The 15,533-nt window shown below is 41.1% G+C and overlaps 2 protein-coding genes across 7 annotated transcripts; both read right to left on the bottom strand.

The window, feature by feature from the left end:
• Window positions 1–456: 456 nt before the first annotated feature.
• zmynd12 (zinc finger, MYND-type containing 12) lies at window positions 457–10,214 on the bottom strand. Of its 6 annotated transcripts, none has more exons than XM_049016415.1 (8): window positions 9,989–10,211; window positions 7,973–8,114; window positions 7,419–7,590; window positions 3,043–3,212; window positions 2,806–2,928; window positions 2,517–2,598; window positions 1,756–1,901; window positions 457–1,134 (listed from the first exon to the last, which is right to left on the bottom strand). In XM_049016415.1, the coding sequence occupies exons 1-8, from the start codon at window positions 10,099–10,101 to the stop codon at window positions 1,003–1,005; spliced, it is 1,080 nt and encodes a 359-aa protein (XP_048872372.1). In that variant the 5' UTR covers window positions 10,102–10,211; the 3' UTR covers window positions 457–1,002. The 6 variants fall into 6 exon arrangements, with proteins under 6 accessions (XP_048872372.1, XP_048872376.1, XP_048872378.1 ...); XM_049016419.1 differs by lacking the exon at window positions 9,989–10,211 and adding exons at window positions 4,728–4,976; window positions 8,874–9,948 and having other exon boundaries at window positions 5,421–8,114; XM_049016421.1 differs by lacking the exon at window positions 9,989–10,211 and adding exons at window positions 4,728–4,976; window positions 8,874–9,948 and having other exon boundaries at window positions 7,419–8,114.
• A 1,453-nt stretch (window positions 10,215–11,667) lies between these two features.
• LOC125745401 (epithelial membrane protein 3-like) lies at window positions 11,668–15,103 on the bottom strand. Its single transcript, XM_049018240.1, has 5 exons — window positions 14,951–15,103; window positions 14,153–14,257; window positions 13,491–13,593; window positions 13,219–13,359; window positions 11,668–12,740 (listed from the first exon to the last, which is right to left on the bottom strand). The coding sequence occupies exons 2-5, from the start codon at window positions 14,228–14,230 to the stop codon at window positions 12,565–12,567; spliced, it is 498 nt and encodes a 165-aa protein (XP_048874197.1). The 5' UTR covers window positions 14,231–14,257; window positions 14,951–15,103; the 3' UTR covers window positions 11,668–12,564.
• Window positions 15,104–15,533: the final 430 nt, after the last annotated feature.

Genomic DNA, 15,533 nt, shown 5'->3' with positions numbered 1-15,533 from the left:
CCAGCCTTTTTTGTACAGCTGTATGCTTTACTGGAGCATACTGAAATGAACTGTGCATCACACTACCGCTAAGTGTACCCAGTCACTCTACACTGGCAATGCACGTACACTGCAGAAGCTGCTTCCTAATACAGTGCTGCTTGGCTTGGTGTGAGTGAGTGGCGTAACGTGAATCTGGCATAAGGGAAAAAGGACGATCTGAACGGCCACAGCCGTTATCGAAACATGGGATACTGGATAGGATTCACACTATAAAATGAAACTTCATTCACATACACAAGACAAAATAATCAGTATATTCCATGTCAACATATACTACATATATTTGCATGAGAAATTCAGTTTGGTAATATTTTGGCTCTATATGATAGGGGGAGATTTGAGCTCGTCAGTATCTCAATGATGCAGTAAAGTTTTGATAGACTACCGTAAATAAATGGAATGGACAGTAAAATATGGGATATATAGTAAAATGTTTACTTTATGCCTGTATTGCCATGTAAACATTACATTAAATCTTTGGTAACACTTAAAGCAGTCGTGTAAAGCATTATAGATACCTTCATAATGCATTATAACACATTCATAAAGTATAAATATGGCTATAATTATTTATGAAAAGGTATAACCCATTGTAGCCCTGGTTATTATGCATTATGAATGCTCTATAGATACCTTCATGATGCATTGTGTTGGCTCATACTGACCATTACAATGCATTGTAAAGGTATTAATAGATATCTTCATAGATGATGGACGACTACTTTAAGTGTTACCAAACCTTGCAATTAAAATACATTAATGGATTTTGCTACATACACTTTCATTTGATGCTTTTCACCTCATGGAGTCTCGGTATTAAAGATTTTAACTGAGTAAGAACAGTATAAAGCCCAAGGAAATCCAGGGCATAATTACAAAGAACAGTATTACCGTAGTAGATAATGAGATCCATGAGTAAATGATGCTGATTTCTGCAAATACGGCACTGGTCCCTGGTGATCAGCTCATGCCAGTTGCTTGCAGGCCACCTCCTGCCTCAGACATCTTCAGCAGTCTTTGGATGGACTCAGACAGGCCACAATCCGGCTCCAGCCGGCTCGAAGTCAGGGCCCTCCTACCAAACTCTGTTGCCTGTCATCAAACACAAGGGTATGATGGAATATAAGTCCACATCTGTCACTGACATGTAGATGTGGAAATCGAAAGGAAGAACATTACCAGCCCACTTCTCAAAAGGGAACCAGCTTATATTTGCACAGACAAGAATCAATCAACATTCGGCCCCAAAGGGATGAAACATGGATCATCTCATGTCAGAATCATGTAATTGTTTCTAGGGATGGTTAAATGTAATCTGGACTCTATGAGGAGAATCTCTCTTTTAATGTCACCGCTTGTCAGCATGCATTCAAAACCTTGAACATTTGACTGCTTATTTCCAAACTATGTCACACAGTGACTAAAGTAATAACAGGGTTATTAACCAGGTATTTCTAATGAAAATATGACAAAGAATATTCATGTAAGTTTTACGCCCGAGCTGCACCATTATGGTGTGAAGAACGTGTGGAGCTTGAGAGTGATGTATGGAGATCGCAAACATTAGCCAGAGCACCTACCGACAGATTTACGAGGTCAGCCCATGGAAACCTCACAATGCACCTGGGATTTCCTACCTTTGAGCTTTAGCAATTAGCCCTAATCCACATGAGCACACAGGAGGCAGTGTGCTGCCAGCAGTGGTGTTAATACCTTAGGAAAATCGTCGCCTAGAAGCCAGAGCATGGCCAGGGCGTGGCAAGCTACCGCCATTAAGCTGGGGAGCCGTGTCGGTATCTGCCCCTCCAACTCCAAAACACACTGCAGGGTCCGATCGGCTTCAGCCTGCTGGGCCTCATCTGCGTCACACGATCAGCAGTGTCACTATCCGAACATATAACTGCAATGCATATTAATATGCTAATTATACTGTGACTGACCACAGTATGCCAACCGACGTACATGAACATGAATACATCAGCATATTCTACTGGGAACATAACACATGATGCAAATCACATTTCACCACACAATAAAAAATGTATTCATCTTAAAACAATACAGGACCCAGAACATTACTGCATAGCACTCTGCCAGTCCAGCCCGAAAGAACCGGCTGGACCAGGTGTCTGTGAGTCAGCGTACGGTCCAGTTGAAGTGTAGGCATTAAAGGTCACTTCGCATTTAATGAGCTTTTGCCCTCAGCGAAGCAGGTAGCAGATGACAGAAACGCAGCCTCTCTGTGGACCTCAGTGAGCCATCGTCAGCCGGCTTAGTCACCCATCTGTGTGTGAGCGCAAATCTCTGCTCCCAACTTGGAGAAAAATGTGACACACAGTGTCCAGTGGTGGAACTTATTCCAAAGAATATACAAGCACAAATTTCACAACTGAAATGATGTATTTTTCCATTTAAAAAAACAGCTAAAGCACAAAAATCGTTACATTACTCATGAATATATAGATTTCACCCACCAATTGCATTGTGAAGTGAACTGTAGTTCTGAATGTGGCTGTCCAGGATTCTGTACAGGTGAGAGTGCCAAGTATTGGCCACCTACATGCTCCGACCACAAAGAAACACAGTAACTCCCATTAGACCACTGTGAGCAAAAGAAAGTACACACACCTGTACTTTCAATGATAAAAATATATGAATATCCATCCATCATTCATGGTCATGGTGAATAAACAGATCAAATATTTTTTAAGAAAAGTCTAAATGTACTGGTTCTTATCTATTATAACATCCAACATCTCTTACCTCAGTGCACAAGGACATCGCAATATCAAATTTCTTTTGCTTGAAAAATATATTTGCCATTAGAATATAGCCACCACAAGCCACAGTGCTGTCCAAGCCAAATTCTTCACTGGCATAGTAAACCTGTATGATAAAACAACACCGTGTAAAATATGGACAAACTCATTAAAGATATCATCAACCTCACAGGTGTTTTGTGTACATTAATGGGTTTCTGGCCCCTGTATGCTAACTCACATCATTAGCGAGGTGAAACAGAGCCTCTTCGAAATTTTCTGTGGCAGCGTGCAGCCGACCCAGGTTCCGGTGGAGCTGGTGACGGACCCCCAGACTGCACTCTGGTGTCTTCATTATTATCCACTCCGCCTGAGCCAAGTACTCCTCTGCCTGGGAGAACCTACCAAGACCTGGAGCGGTGACAGCGCACATTAACATTAATGCAGCTACACTATATGGACAAAAGTATTGGGACACCTGACCATTACACCTGCAGGACCTTTTACGCCATCGCATTCTACATCCATAGGCATCAATGTGGAATCGGTCCTCTCTTTGCGCCTGTAACAGCAGCCACTCTTCCAGGAAGGCTTTCCACAAGATGTTGGAGTGTGTCTGCGGCATTTTTTACCCCTTCATCAAGACCAGCATTTGCGGGGTCAAGCCCTTATGTTGGACATGAAGGCCTGGCTCACAATCTCCGTTCTAATTCATCCCAAAGGTGCTCGATGGGATTGAGGTCAGGCCTCTGTGCACTGCGGCACAGTCATGCTGGAACAGAAAACAGCCTTCCCCAAACTGTTCCCACAGTTATCCCTCCTCCATCAAACTTTTCAGATGGCACAATGCAGTCATGCAGGTAACTTCTCCCTCTGGCATCCATAGAACCTAGACTTATCAATCAGACTGCCAGACAAAGAGTCGTGATTCGCCGCTCCACAGAACGCGTTTCCACTGCTTCAGAGTCTAGCGGCGTGCTTTACACAACTCCACCTGATGCCTGGCATTGCGCTTGCGACTCTGCAGTTACTGAGTCAGCAGAGCGCGGGTGACTTTTACACGCTATGCGCCTCAGCACTCGGTGACCCCGCTCTGTTACTTTACATGGTTTGCCACTTTGTAACTGAGCTTCTGTTGTTCCTAAAAGCCTCCACTTTGCAGTAATACCACTTACAGTTGACCATGGAACTGACATTGCATTGGTGGCATCCTGTGACAGTATCTCAGTTGAATTCACTGAGCTCTTCAGAGTGACCCATCCCTTCACAATTGTTTATAAACTTCACTGAAGGGTTTGGTGCTTCATTTTATATACCCATGACAATGGGTCTGAATGAAACACTTGAATTTAATGATTAAGAGGTGTGTCCCAGTACCAATGTCCATATAGTGTATCCTTCCACATCCCTGTCAGGCCCTCATTATCCATAGCTGCTCACTGCAGAAATCCAAGCAATCCCCAATCCCCAAAATAACGTGCTAACAGTGAAATGCACACTGAATATACCCAAAGACTGGAGATTTCTCTATTCATATTCTCACTGATCCGAGGAAGGGTAATGGTAGGGTAAACAGGACTTCCTTATTTTGCTCCGGTTGCTACTAAACTGACCGTGTCAGTACGCCTTCATTATAAATCACTCTGGAAAAGTGAGTTACATAACCAAGGAGTCTCTGCTCTTTGTCACTTTAAAGCAGTCATATGCCAGAGTGAGCAGGAGTGCAGGTATCAACATAGGGGGGGTCATGAGTTGAAGTGGAGGGTGTTGTCATTTTGCACTTAATAGAAGTGGTGTGTGCAGGCAGCGCCAGTACCTGCAAAACAGCTGCGGAGACGACGACACTGCGGCTGTGTGAACGAGTTATTCCCTAATCATGGGGAGGAGATGAATTTAACAAAATGAGATCCAAGGGGATTGGTTTACCTTCAGTTTCCTGGAGCACTGCGCCGTGGGTGTGACCGAACATTAGAATTCTCAGTATCTTCCCATTGCCTGACTGACAGTTATATACAAACCATCTTATGATCAGACACAAGTTACAGCTGAGGGTAAATAATGTCCTTGTTTCGGTCGTCCTCTCTGCTTCGTTTTGGAAACATTCGTTTGGCCGTGTGGTGTAAGGTGCTACATGAAAGGCCATTCACCATTACCGCTGACAGGGGGTTCCAGTTTCTGAATGAGACAGAAATCAAAATATCTTCTCTGGGAACTTAAGCATGGATTTCACATTGCGCCGAACACTGTAGTGGTTAAAGAACATTAAAACTTTTTTCCAGTTAAATATCCAGCTACATTAACTGGACAAAAGGAAAGTTCGTCTGCATAGAAGTGTCAGATAAGCAGCTAGATGAACAAATGAGATATTCTGACAAATGGAGATTAAACTGCGTAATCATTGTAACATGGCAATAAAAATAATCCTGCTACAACCAGAAATAAAAGCAGATGTTATCCTTTTCAAAACGATCACTCTTAAGAACAATCCTAAAATATAAATCTTTAAATATGTAAACATAAAATATATAGATAAACCTCTAAATGTTAAAGCTTCTCATAGCTGTTTTTGACTATCTGAAGAAAGACCGAGAAAGGTCATTTCTTTTAAGGTTTACTTACAGACTGGCAGGGTGAGAGGGAAGGTTAGCTAAATGGAGAGTCGAGAGGCAGGTGGGGTTGTTTGTGTCAGTTTTTGCTGCCTGTCCCTCATTTATGACTAACTATGAGTAATATAATTTAATGCACATAATTATTTCCTGGACACAGTAAACAGAACCAGAACCATGGCGATTCTTGTCACAATACGTCTCTGTTCCCTGACATGCTTGGTACGATGCCGTCGATTCCTCTTTCAACAGAAATGTTTCTTCGATTTTTCAAGTTTCCTCTCTCTTTGTGCTGCTCCCATGAAACCATGAAAGGAGAAACCATGCATTGCATGCACCTAATGCTCCGCAGTGGGATTGGGAAAAGGTCACATTTTAAAATATATATGAGTTTCTGGATGACAATAACTTTGCTGAGATGCTCCATTCTGGTTTATGAACATTTCGATGTTAATGCTGTCTTTCATACTGTCACCTCGGCAGTACTTATGTATGCTAGACCTGAGAAATCCTAGTGGTCTGTCCAGAGAATTGCAAAGTTGGCTTCAGGTTCTTCTCTGTGAGACTGAAAAATTGTGTTCCACACGGATCTATTCCGCTACTTTTTTCAGTGTTGACTTTGAGTGCATACTAGTCACACTAGATGTCACTCCCACTACCTGTACTATTTACTTAATTGGCAATAAAAAACAGAGTTTGGTAACACTTTTTGTGAATACCTTGTGCATAAGAATCTATAATCACATTCAAGACACATTATAATACATTCATAAAGCATTATGAGCATGGCTATAAATATTTATAAAAAGGAATAAGACGTTATAGTCATGTTTATTATGCATTATGTATGCTTTATGATGCTCTCATCTATAATGAACTATAGATACCTTCATAATGCAGTACAAAGCATCCTTAATTCTTATATTGACCATTATAATGCATTGTGAAGGTATCTATAGTGTGTTATAGATGAGAGCTTCATTGGCATTATGAAGTATTATAACCAACACTATGACTGTCAATAGAATATGCTATAATGCTTTATTAATTCTTATACCAACCATTATAATGCATTACGGAGGTATTTATAATGCATTATAGATGACAGCTGTTATCACGACTTTCCTAAAAGCATGCACAGAGAGGCTTACACAAAGATTTATAGGTGTGCTAAATAGGACAACCGTAAGAAAGCTGTGCTGCTTGTTTGACCCTAGTCTGGTGACCAGGCTGTTAATTTGCTCCATCTGTCTCACATTCTCACAAAATTTAAGACCAGCTGCATGAATTTTTCACCCACAAGTAACTCCAGCCACAATCTCAATCCCAGGCCGCAGTTTTGGTACACCCAGGATATTTTTTGCTTGTTTTCTCACATTTCTTGGCTTTTTCGTGTTTATTTCTTTGTATTTTATTAAACCCATTCTCATCTAAACCCGTAAAGTCTGCAAATTAAAAAAAGAACATTCCAGAATAAACTGTTACACTCTGCCCATTCCTTGGCCACGTCATTACATTCATCATATTGACCTTCATGTAATAAAAAATAATTTCTGATCTATTTTCATTAACTGCCAATAAACCTTAGATTACGTTTTACATCTTTGGTTTTTAAACATACCAATGGTGCAGCATCGAAGTATACCTAACACTGACTTCTCCAGTTATAAAAATGGCAGCCATTTATTTTATATACACTTAAGCTTTGGAGTACAGCACAACAAATATAACAGACGTTTGTTAAGAACGAATCCTTTACCTTGCATTTACTTAATAGTTATGGTCATACCGATATACGGCAGTTATTTTGTTTGTGATATTTTATTGATTTTGATTATGTTTCCTTTTATTCCCATACAATGCATTCTAATCTGGATTCTAATCTAATCTGAATCCATTAAAGATGCTATTATCATTATGAAGAACGTTAGTCAATGATACGAGAGCAGAATCTTCCCTATCCATAGCTACCAAGCTACCCCAAATGCGTATTTTAAGGGTGCGGACTGACCGATGTTAGCTTCCGCCAATAGCAGGTAGGCAGGGACGAGCTGCACTGCGCCGGGGCCGTAAACATCCGTGGCGGAGTACAGGCACAACTGGGCAGCCGGCAAAGCCTCCCAGTGGTTCTTCTCAAAGAGCTTCCTTTGAGCCGTTGCCCGCGAGATCTCGATCAGCTGCTCCTGTCGCTCCCACCACCGACATACAGCCAGGGATCACATATACAGACTGCAGCATTCCACATACAATTACTCAAACGGAACACTAAGTACGCCTCTTAAAATGCACCTACAAGCCCCATATGGCCACTGTCCCAGAGACTGTCCCTTATGCGATAGACTGAACATCATCTGACGCGACAGTACATGGTAAACAAACATATGAATTCTGCCGAGTGACTGATGACTTAATTTTCATGTTTCTGTCTTAGCAGAAATCAGGTGATAGACATTTTTTTAAATACTCTACCACATGAGTGCAGATGCCTCCTATGTGTGGTTCCTCATCAGAATCGGCACCTGTAACTCTGCACTGTCACTGTGCATGTGTACCAGCCTGGGCTACCTGTCTCTCCAGTCTCTGGGCTCTGTGATGCTCTCTTTCCGCCTTCAGGACATGGAAAGGGATGGGGGTGCGCAGGGGGGTCAGCAGCTGGCACACCTTCTGGTGGATCGCAGCCCAGTCAGCCTGCTGGTGCTCGGCATCACTGTGGTGAGAGGACAGGAAGTCAGAGCCAAATCTGGCTTTGCTACGAACAAAACGTAAAAATGGTGGCTGCGTATTTGAAACTCTGAGGTCCTCGAATCTCAAAGATAAGCAGCAAGTTTGGAGTGAGGTTTCAAAATCCGCAATGGCGTAGGAGGGATTACCGCAAACTGCCAGTTACTGCCTGGTTTAACCCACTGCAAGTGTCAAGACAATCAGGGACTTAAATGAAACTTACGCACTGACTAGTTACATTTTTTTTATAATCAAGTGTTTACAAAAATACTTTGAGATTTTACATATTAAAATACATCTACTCATAAAATATTCATGAAATATTGAAATAAGGTCCTTAAAAACATTAAGGAAACAATTCTGCAGACCACACAAAAACACAGAAAATACAAATCATTACATATAGCTTGTTCTCTTATTACGCTGAACCTAAAGGGATGAACACCTGTGCAGGAGATATGATACAACATGATACAAGTAACTCTTTGCCACTTATGCCACATCCGTAGCTTATATAAAGTACGGACTGATCATATAACCAAACAGTAAAGTATTTGTTTTGATACTAAATGGCTAGTGGTGTATACACCACGTTCGCATTTCAGAAAGTTTCCAGCAATTATTCAGTTGAACAGTTCCCACATTCCTGGAAAATACCTATAGAAAGCTGCAATTACTGCTGAATCAGTGAAAGCAACATTTCCCATTCTCTCCAACTTTTTCTACCGATTGAAAAATTATATACAGTTGTGCCCCCTATATTCGTTGCTTGGTTCTTCGTTTCCCAGTCGCCGCAACCCACAGAAACGTGCGGACTTGCTTCTGCAGGCTCCCTGCGCAGCGGCCTGGGTCGCCGCCAAAGGACAGCAGCCACGTCTTGAGTGAGCGTGAGTTGGGTCACGAGATCCGTGCGGCTGCGTGCACGCGGGGCGAAGGGAGCGCGCCTCCAGCTGGCTGCCTGCAGTTTCTTTTCGGCGAACGTGACTGCGGTCGGCGAGTCACGAGACGGCGATTACGCGTTCCCTTAGAAAATCCGTTTTCATATATGTTAAGTTTCATTTCATTTAAGCATTTCATTTCAACGTACAATGCATTGTTTACAAGTTTTTAAAATAAAAAAATCGCCTTACATATATTCAGCAGATTTTACCATTTAATTTGCCTAGAAGGTATGTCGCGGTAAAGCACGTTAAAGGCGTGTAATACCACAGAATTACTAGAGACTGGTTTTAGCCTGAACCATTTGCGAAAAATGAACCAGAAACTGCTGCATATTTGCTCGACTCAAGTTCGTCAACCTGAGCCGCCAATGTACTCCTGCTTCTCAATAATTTGATGCCTCAAAACAAGTTTAGGTTAATAACGTTGCGTGTTTCTTGCAAAAACAGTTCTACAGTATAACTCAAACTTTCCTTCTTGGTGAATTGCTCTCCAGCTGTTTGAACTCAACGAACCCTCCCTTCCTATGTCAGACTTTTTTTGGCTTCCTCTGCTTTCCTGACCATCTGCATTACGGTGCCTTTTTACATACCGCCATCTGCTGGCGTCTCATGAAATACCTACGTAAGTATCGCAAGAACCTCGATATATATTAATAACCAACCACAAATGACTCCTTCTATAAAACAAGATAATGGAAACAATAAAGATGTGTCTGAGGTGTATGACCAATCTTCGTTTTGAATATTATACTTAACGGCGCCCTACCTGCTGGCTTTATTTTTGTTTTTTAGTAATTTGACAATTTTACATTTTATCATAACTGAAAAAGAGCCGCAAAACCAAATGTAAAGGTGAAAATATGTAGCCTAGATCATCAGGCAACTACAATACGAAATTCGCGGACATAAATCTACTCACCAGTAAAAGGTCACCCGGCAGCCAGTGCATTGAATGTGCGCTGGTTTCTGACACAACTCGCACACTTTCTTAGTTCCTTTTGGGTTAGCGAGGGGATTGATCGTCGATGACATGTTTCCAAACAGCGAAAGCTACCTGGGCTGTATGAGCGGCTAAAGCTCACTGGGGAGCTTCGTATGCAGCCAACTGTTAAGAATGTTACCAAAGCGTGGGAGCGTTCCCATGGAAACGACCGCTGCCGTTACAAAGTATACGGCTTCTGACGGTGACGTATTTGACGAAACCCCATGAACATTTTTAGATTGCTTTTCGGAAGGTATCTTCTTTGATTATGTGCTAGCTGTACATTGATGGAAAAACAGGCTAAAACTTCGACGAACGTTATTCTGTTGTCATAAACGCCACCACGTCAGTGTCATTGTCACCGTCAACATATAAACCTATATTAAATTGATGAAAAAATAAAATAAATATAAAAATAAATAAAAAGATGAAATAATTGCAAGTGGGAGAAAAAAAAGGAGAATAATCTGAAATTACTAATTCATTATTACAGACAGAAAGGTGTTCCTCTGATATCAACAAATGTGTCTGGATAATGGGTAGGGTTAGTGCAAGAATCTCTTCATAGTTATTTAGCAAAATCCCTGCAGATCTAACAAGAAATATTCTTTGTTCGCTTCCCTTTTTCGTCCAAAGAAATATATTTCCGTAATTTTCCTTCCGCTTAACCAATACTCTGGGGAGCCGCCCATAATGGAAATATGAGAATTACAGCAGACAGATCACTACTGACTACCAATTTAATTAAATAATTTAAGTAAAACTATTATTATTATTATTAGTAGTAGTAGTAGTAGTATGCATATACAATCATGTCCAAACCACAAACCTGTGTGTTTGCTTCGTAGTTTCAAAACCCAGCACGGGCCGCATTAAAGAGAGTGAAAAAAGAAGTGTGTGAGAAATCACTGAAGTGAAAAAGCAAAACGCCCGAGTTAATTCTAGCTGTGGTCGGCGGAGTAATTATGTCACTGTTACGGCTTTTGATCGCCGGCCCTGAACCCCATCTGCTCCGTCGGCACCGCTAGCTCTCTCTCCCAAAGTTTTCCTCACCTGTACGTTGCTTTGGAGAAAATGATCTGCTAAAGATGCTCCTATAAATACGTTGATTTACGTTCTACCAAAAGTGATGGGAGAACATAAGTGTGGGAGATAATACATTACAAGCATGCAGCTCTCAAGGAGCCAACTATTATTAGGTTCCGATCAATGACAAGGGCAAGTTAGCAACAATGTATGACTTATACAATGTATTACAAATCAAGGTAAGAACAGAAGAGCCATTCCAGTCAAAATACTATGAGGACAAGGTTTCCACTAGACAAGTGCAACATGCAAGACCGTGCAATATTTCCAAAAGACCATAACGAAGGGACGGCTAATGGAGATGGACCAGGTCAGTGTTCTGGTGAGTCAGCGCGATACATACACCTACGATATTAAAGCTACTTTATATTCTATAGATTACTTTATGATTAAAATATGCATTGAAACTATTTCAAACTATTGCACAAAATTCGCTTGATTATGGAATAGATACAAAACGAATCCTGTGAACTAGACAAGCCACTCTAGCAGTGGTTTTGTGTAACATTCGACACTCCACCACACAAATATCCAAAATATGTATATATTTATTTTAGAATAAGATTTGCTTGTTTCTTTGTTTATTGCTGGTTCCTTAATCTACTGAATGTCTTTGTGCAGCAGATGTATGAAAAATAAGAGTCGGTTCATCTGTTTAATATTTAACATTGTCATTTAAATCTCTCTGCCAATAGATTTAAGTTTTCAAAATACTATAATGGATATAGCATATGCAAACAATAAACATGTAGAAGCTATTGATATACAAAAAATACAAAGAGTAAAAGCTATTGACATACAAATACTATCTGGAAACATTTAATTACATTGTCACCCATCTATTTGCAATTGAAGCTTGTTTAAATATGGAGAATATTATAATTATATGTTTAAGTAGCAAACATTCTGTCCAGTCAGTGTCCGAAATTTTCAGCTACAAGATATCTTCTGTTGTAAGCTGTAATGTAATGAAGTGAGTTCGGCTAAGCTGAAAGAGAAGAGTTAATCTAAACTCCAAGCTCATAATTCACTGAACTGCTCAACGCCAAAGTGAAAATATGTCCACTGTATGGAATGGCTGGGGAGTCCTCAAGGAAACGATTGAGGACCTTTTATGTTATATATCAAATGTGAAGCGTGCTATTATCTTAATACGCTGATAGAAAAGTACTGTCATTCTTCATCTCGTTGTTATTCATTAATAGCATTTTAAATTTCAGTATAAAATTTGATTTTACTTGATAGGGGAATTCTTTGGAAACTTTGAAATCGAAGCAAGATGGGTTTTCTGTTCATGCTGTTATAAAATATGATGTATATAGCAATGTGAGTTTCTGTGAGTTTTCATTCAATCACGAACTTGGGCAGCCCCATTAACGCTCAGCAATGAGAAAGATGCACGGGTCAGGCACCGATGGGAGCTCGCGTCACTCCTTCTTGCGCAGGTGGAAATAGATGATGGCGCTGGCCAGCAGCATGGGCACACAGAGCCAGCCCAGCACGTAGCAGTACCCGTAGGAACCGGACAGTCGCTTGCTGGGATCCTGCAGGATTTCGCTGCGGTGCAGGGTGTAGATGATCATAGCCGAAAAGTCTGTGAGGCCTGAAAGGAGCAGAAGAGTGACACTAAGAGGGAGAGCAAATTACAATTTTAATTAGGCCAGCGGGTAATGAAGGACACTAAAAAGAACACGGACCTTTGAATAACTGACCCCGAATCGCTGCAAGAAATTCTCCAACAATATGAATGTGTTAAAACGATGAGTTACTATGGATAAAGTAATGAAATTAAGAAATATAGCATTCTTTCGCCGGATAACTGATCAATTACATGTAAACGATGGGAAATTTTGTTTCGATTCAAGTAACGTGATAAACAAATTTTATGAATTGGGGCATATGATGGTTCAGCTTCATTATGGTCAGTTTTTAAAAAGTGCACAGTTTTTTAGTTTAGTGAAACCTAACGGTGTGATGTAAAAGCTGAATGTGTTCTGTAAAGCAAAGGCATGCAGTATTGTACATAGACTAAACGATAATGATGCAGGTAGTAACTAACAGACGATTCTTTGGTCAAATACCTGCAAAGACCTGGCATAGTCCAGTGATGTAAAAGAGGCCTCCTTTGGACATCTTGAAGAGCTGGGCAAGAAAGATCAAAAAAGCAACAGAGGAGAAGATGACAGCGAGGACCATGAGGGCCTGCACGGCGTGTAGCCACTCTGGGTGCGGAGAAATGACAGGGACAAGATTCCATCAGGTGAGATCCCTTCGCTGCCTCTTACCACCAAAAGTGTGCGGCAATAACTTCACGGCATAAGGTCCAGGGGTCTGTGATGAATGACATTCTTACCGCTTTCCTTGGAAGACGTGCACAGCCAGGCTCCTGTCATGTTGTCGAGCTTGCAGTGATACCAGAGGTCTGAGTTCTCCTCGACGTTCCACACCCACCAGGACTGGTTGGAAGAGAGGTGGGCGTGAGGAGGTGTTGGTGGTGGGCAAGTACATTAACCCCTAACCCTAACTCAAACAGACTAGCACATCATAGGAGTCTCTGAGACCCCTACTGGCCCAGAAAGGCAAAACACAGTGATTATACTGATAAAGAACATGTGGAAGGGGGATTCCACGTTTTTCACGTCTGCTTGTTTGTGTAGTGAGTAGGTTAATTATAGTACTTTCTCAGAAATAAGCATAGCTGCTCTACAGTATCTTTTCACAAGATAAAACAGAACCAAAGAGACCCAATGCTGGTCACAGCTCACTTTTGGTGAGACATGCAGTCACAGTGTTTTGTACGGCAGTGTAGTTCATGGCCACCTGCTGGCATATAGACTGTTGCCTTTAGAATGATTAAGAATATGTGACCCATCACCACGAAATGAGTCTTATGGGTGCAGTTCTACCAGTGCGACTTAAGATTCATTTCGTGGCGACGGGTCACATATTCAGAAGTTCAAAAAAAAACAAATGATAGACTGTAAGTTCCTGGAGTAAATGTTAGCAATGGCTCACCTTTTCAGTGGTGGCAATAAATAAAATGGTAAGTGTTATGAGGTGCAGGAGGGTGACGAACACAAGCAGGAAGCCCATTGTAGCGGCCACTTCTGTCAGCCGCACCTGGGCACAAAACAAAACGGCGGTGATGCTTTTCTAAAGTTGAGGACTTAAGTGTGTTCAGCGGACGCGGCTCTAAACTCGACAGAGAAGGTCCGTTAGCAATGATAACAACACGAATCTTAAATTAGCTGACTTATAGTGTCTTATACTTCAATAACTTTGATTTACTACTATAAAATAATTCACTACGTGACCTATGAGGTTTCACAGTGAGGAATGAAAAAATGTTGCTTACAGTTCAGAGAATGAATGCACTGTTTTGTTAGTTATTATTGTCAACAAATGGTTGCAATTAGATTTTGCTTTAAGAGGGAGCATTCATAACCTGGTATGGAAAAAACTTATCACATGCACCAGTGACCAAAAACGGGAACTTTTAGGATTTTAAGTGGTCACAATATTACAACACAGTTCCTGAAAAAAAAATCGCTGTTATAATATCATGGCACCGTATGTCAGACTAACGCTGAGAACGTGCTCAGTTGTGCTTATGTTATCCTTAAGTTTCCTTAATAAATATAGCTTAAAAAAGAACAACAGAAACACATGAAAACTATTCAAAAGTAGCAAACCATGCAACGGATGCTGTCCTGCGTAAATAAGCATTATAACATATTAAAAAACTGAAATGGAATAAGCATGAAGTTCACAGAGGCGGCGCAACAAAATATTAAAAAAATAATAGCAGCTCACCTCACGCTATTGATTTCAGCCCCAAAAACAATGAATCTCCGAGTGACACTCTCTGTCTCTTTGCTTTCGTGGTCCTTACAATCAAGACACTCCCCTCTCACCGCCCCCCCCCCCTTTAAATGTCCAGTATAGAAAAAGAGGTGCAGAGAAGGAGAGGAATGCAGAATATTTTTAGGAGAAACTCTTCCCGCCCACTTCCTATTCATTGGGTTCCGTCTTTGCTTTCCTTCTGCGGGCATTCGGTCTGGATTCACTGCCTCGAAATGACTCAAGCTGGATCCGCCCAAAAACTTAACTCCACATGTGGAAAAAAACCGCTGCTTTCCAAGCAAGATCACGTTTACATCTCCAAGCCCCTTAAACTGGCATCAAAGACACCGGAACCGATGCCTTTATGTGAATATAAATGTGCTTGTCATTAAAACGAGTTGTGCCCTTGTATGAAATAGCAAAATTTTAAACATAGAATACGAAAATGGTACTTTGTGACGTTTATAGACACATTTAGATTTTGAATTTATCTATAACCCTCCCCCCACCTTGCCATTGAGGTCAGTATTGTTATTGTTACTATTTCATGGAA

This window comes from Brienomyrus brachyistius, chromosome 6 (genome assembly GCF_023856365.1).
Source record: "Brienomyrus brachyistius isolate T26 chromosome 6, BBRACH_0.4, whole genome shotgun sequence".
Lineage (NCBI taxonomy): Eukaryota > Metazoa > Chordata > Actinopteri > Osteoglossiformes > Mormyridae > Brienomyrus > Brienomyrus brachyistius.
The sequence above is the reverse complement of the archived record's forward strand: the minus strand, read 5'-3'. Positions and strand labels throughout refer to the sequence as shown.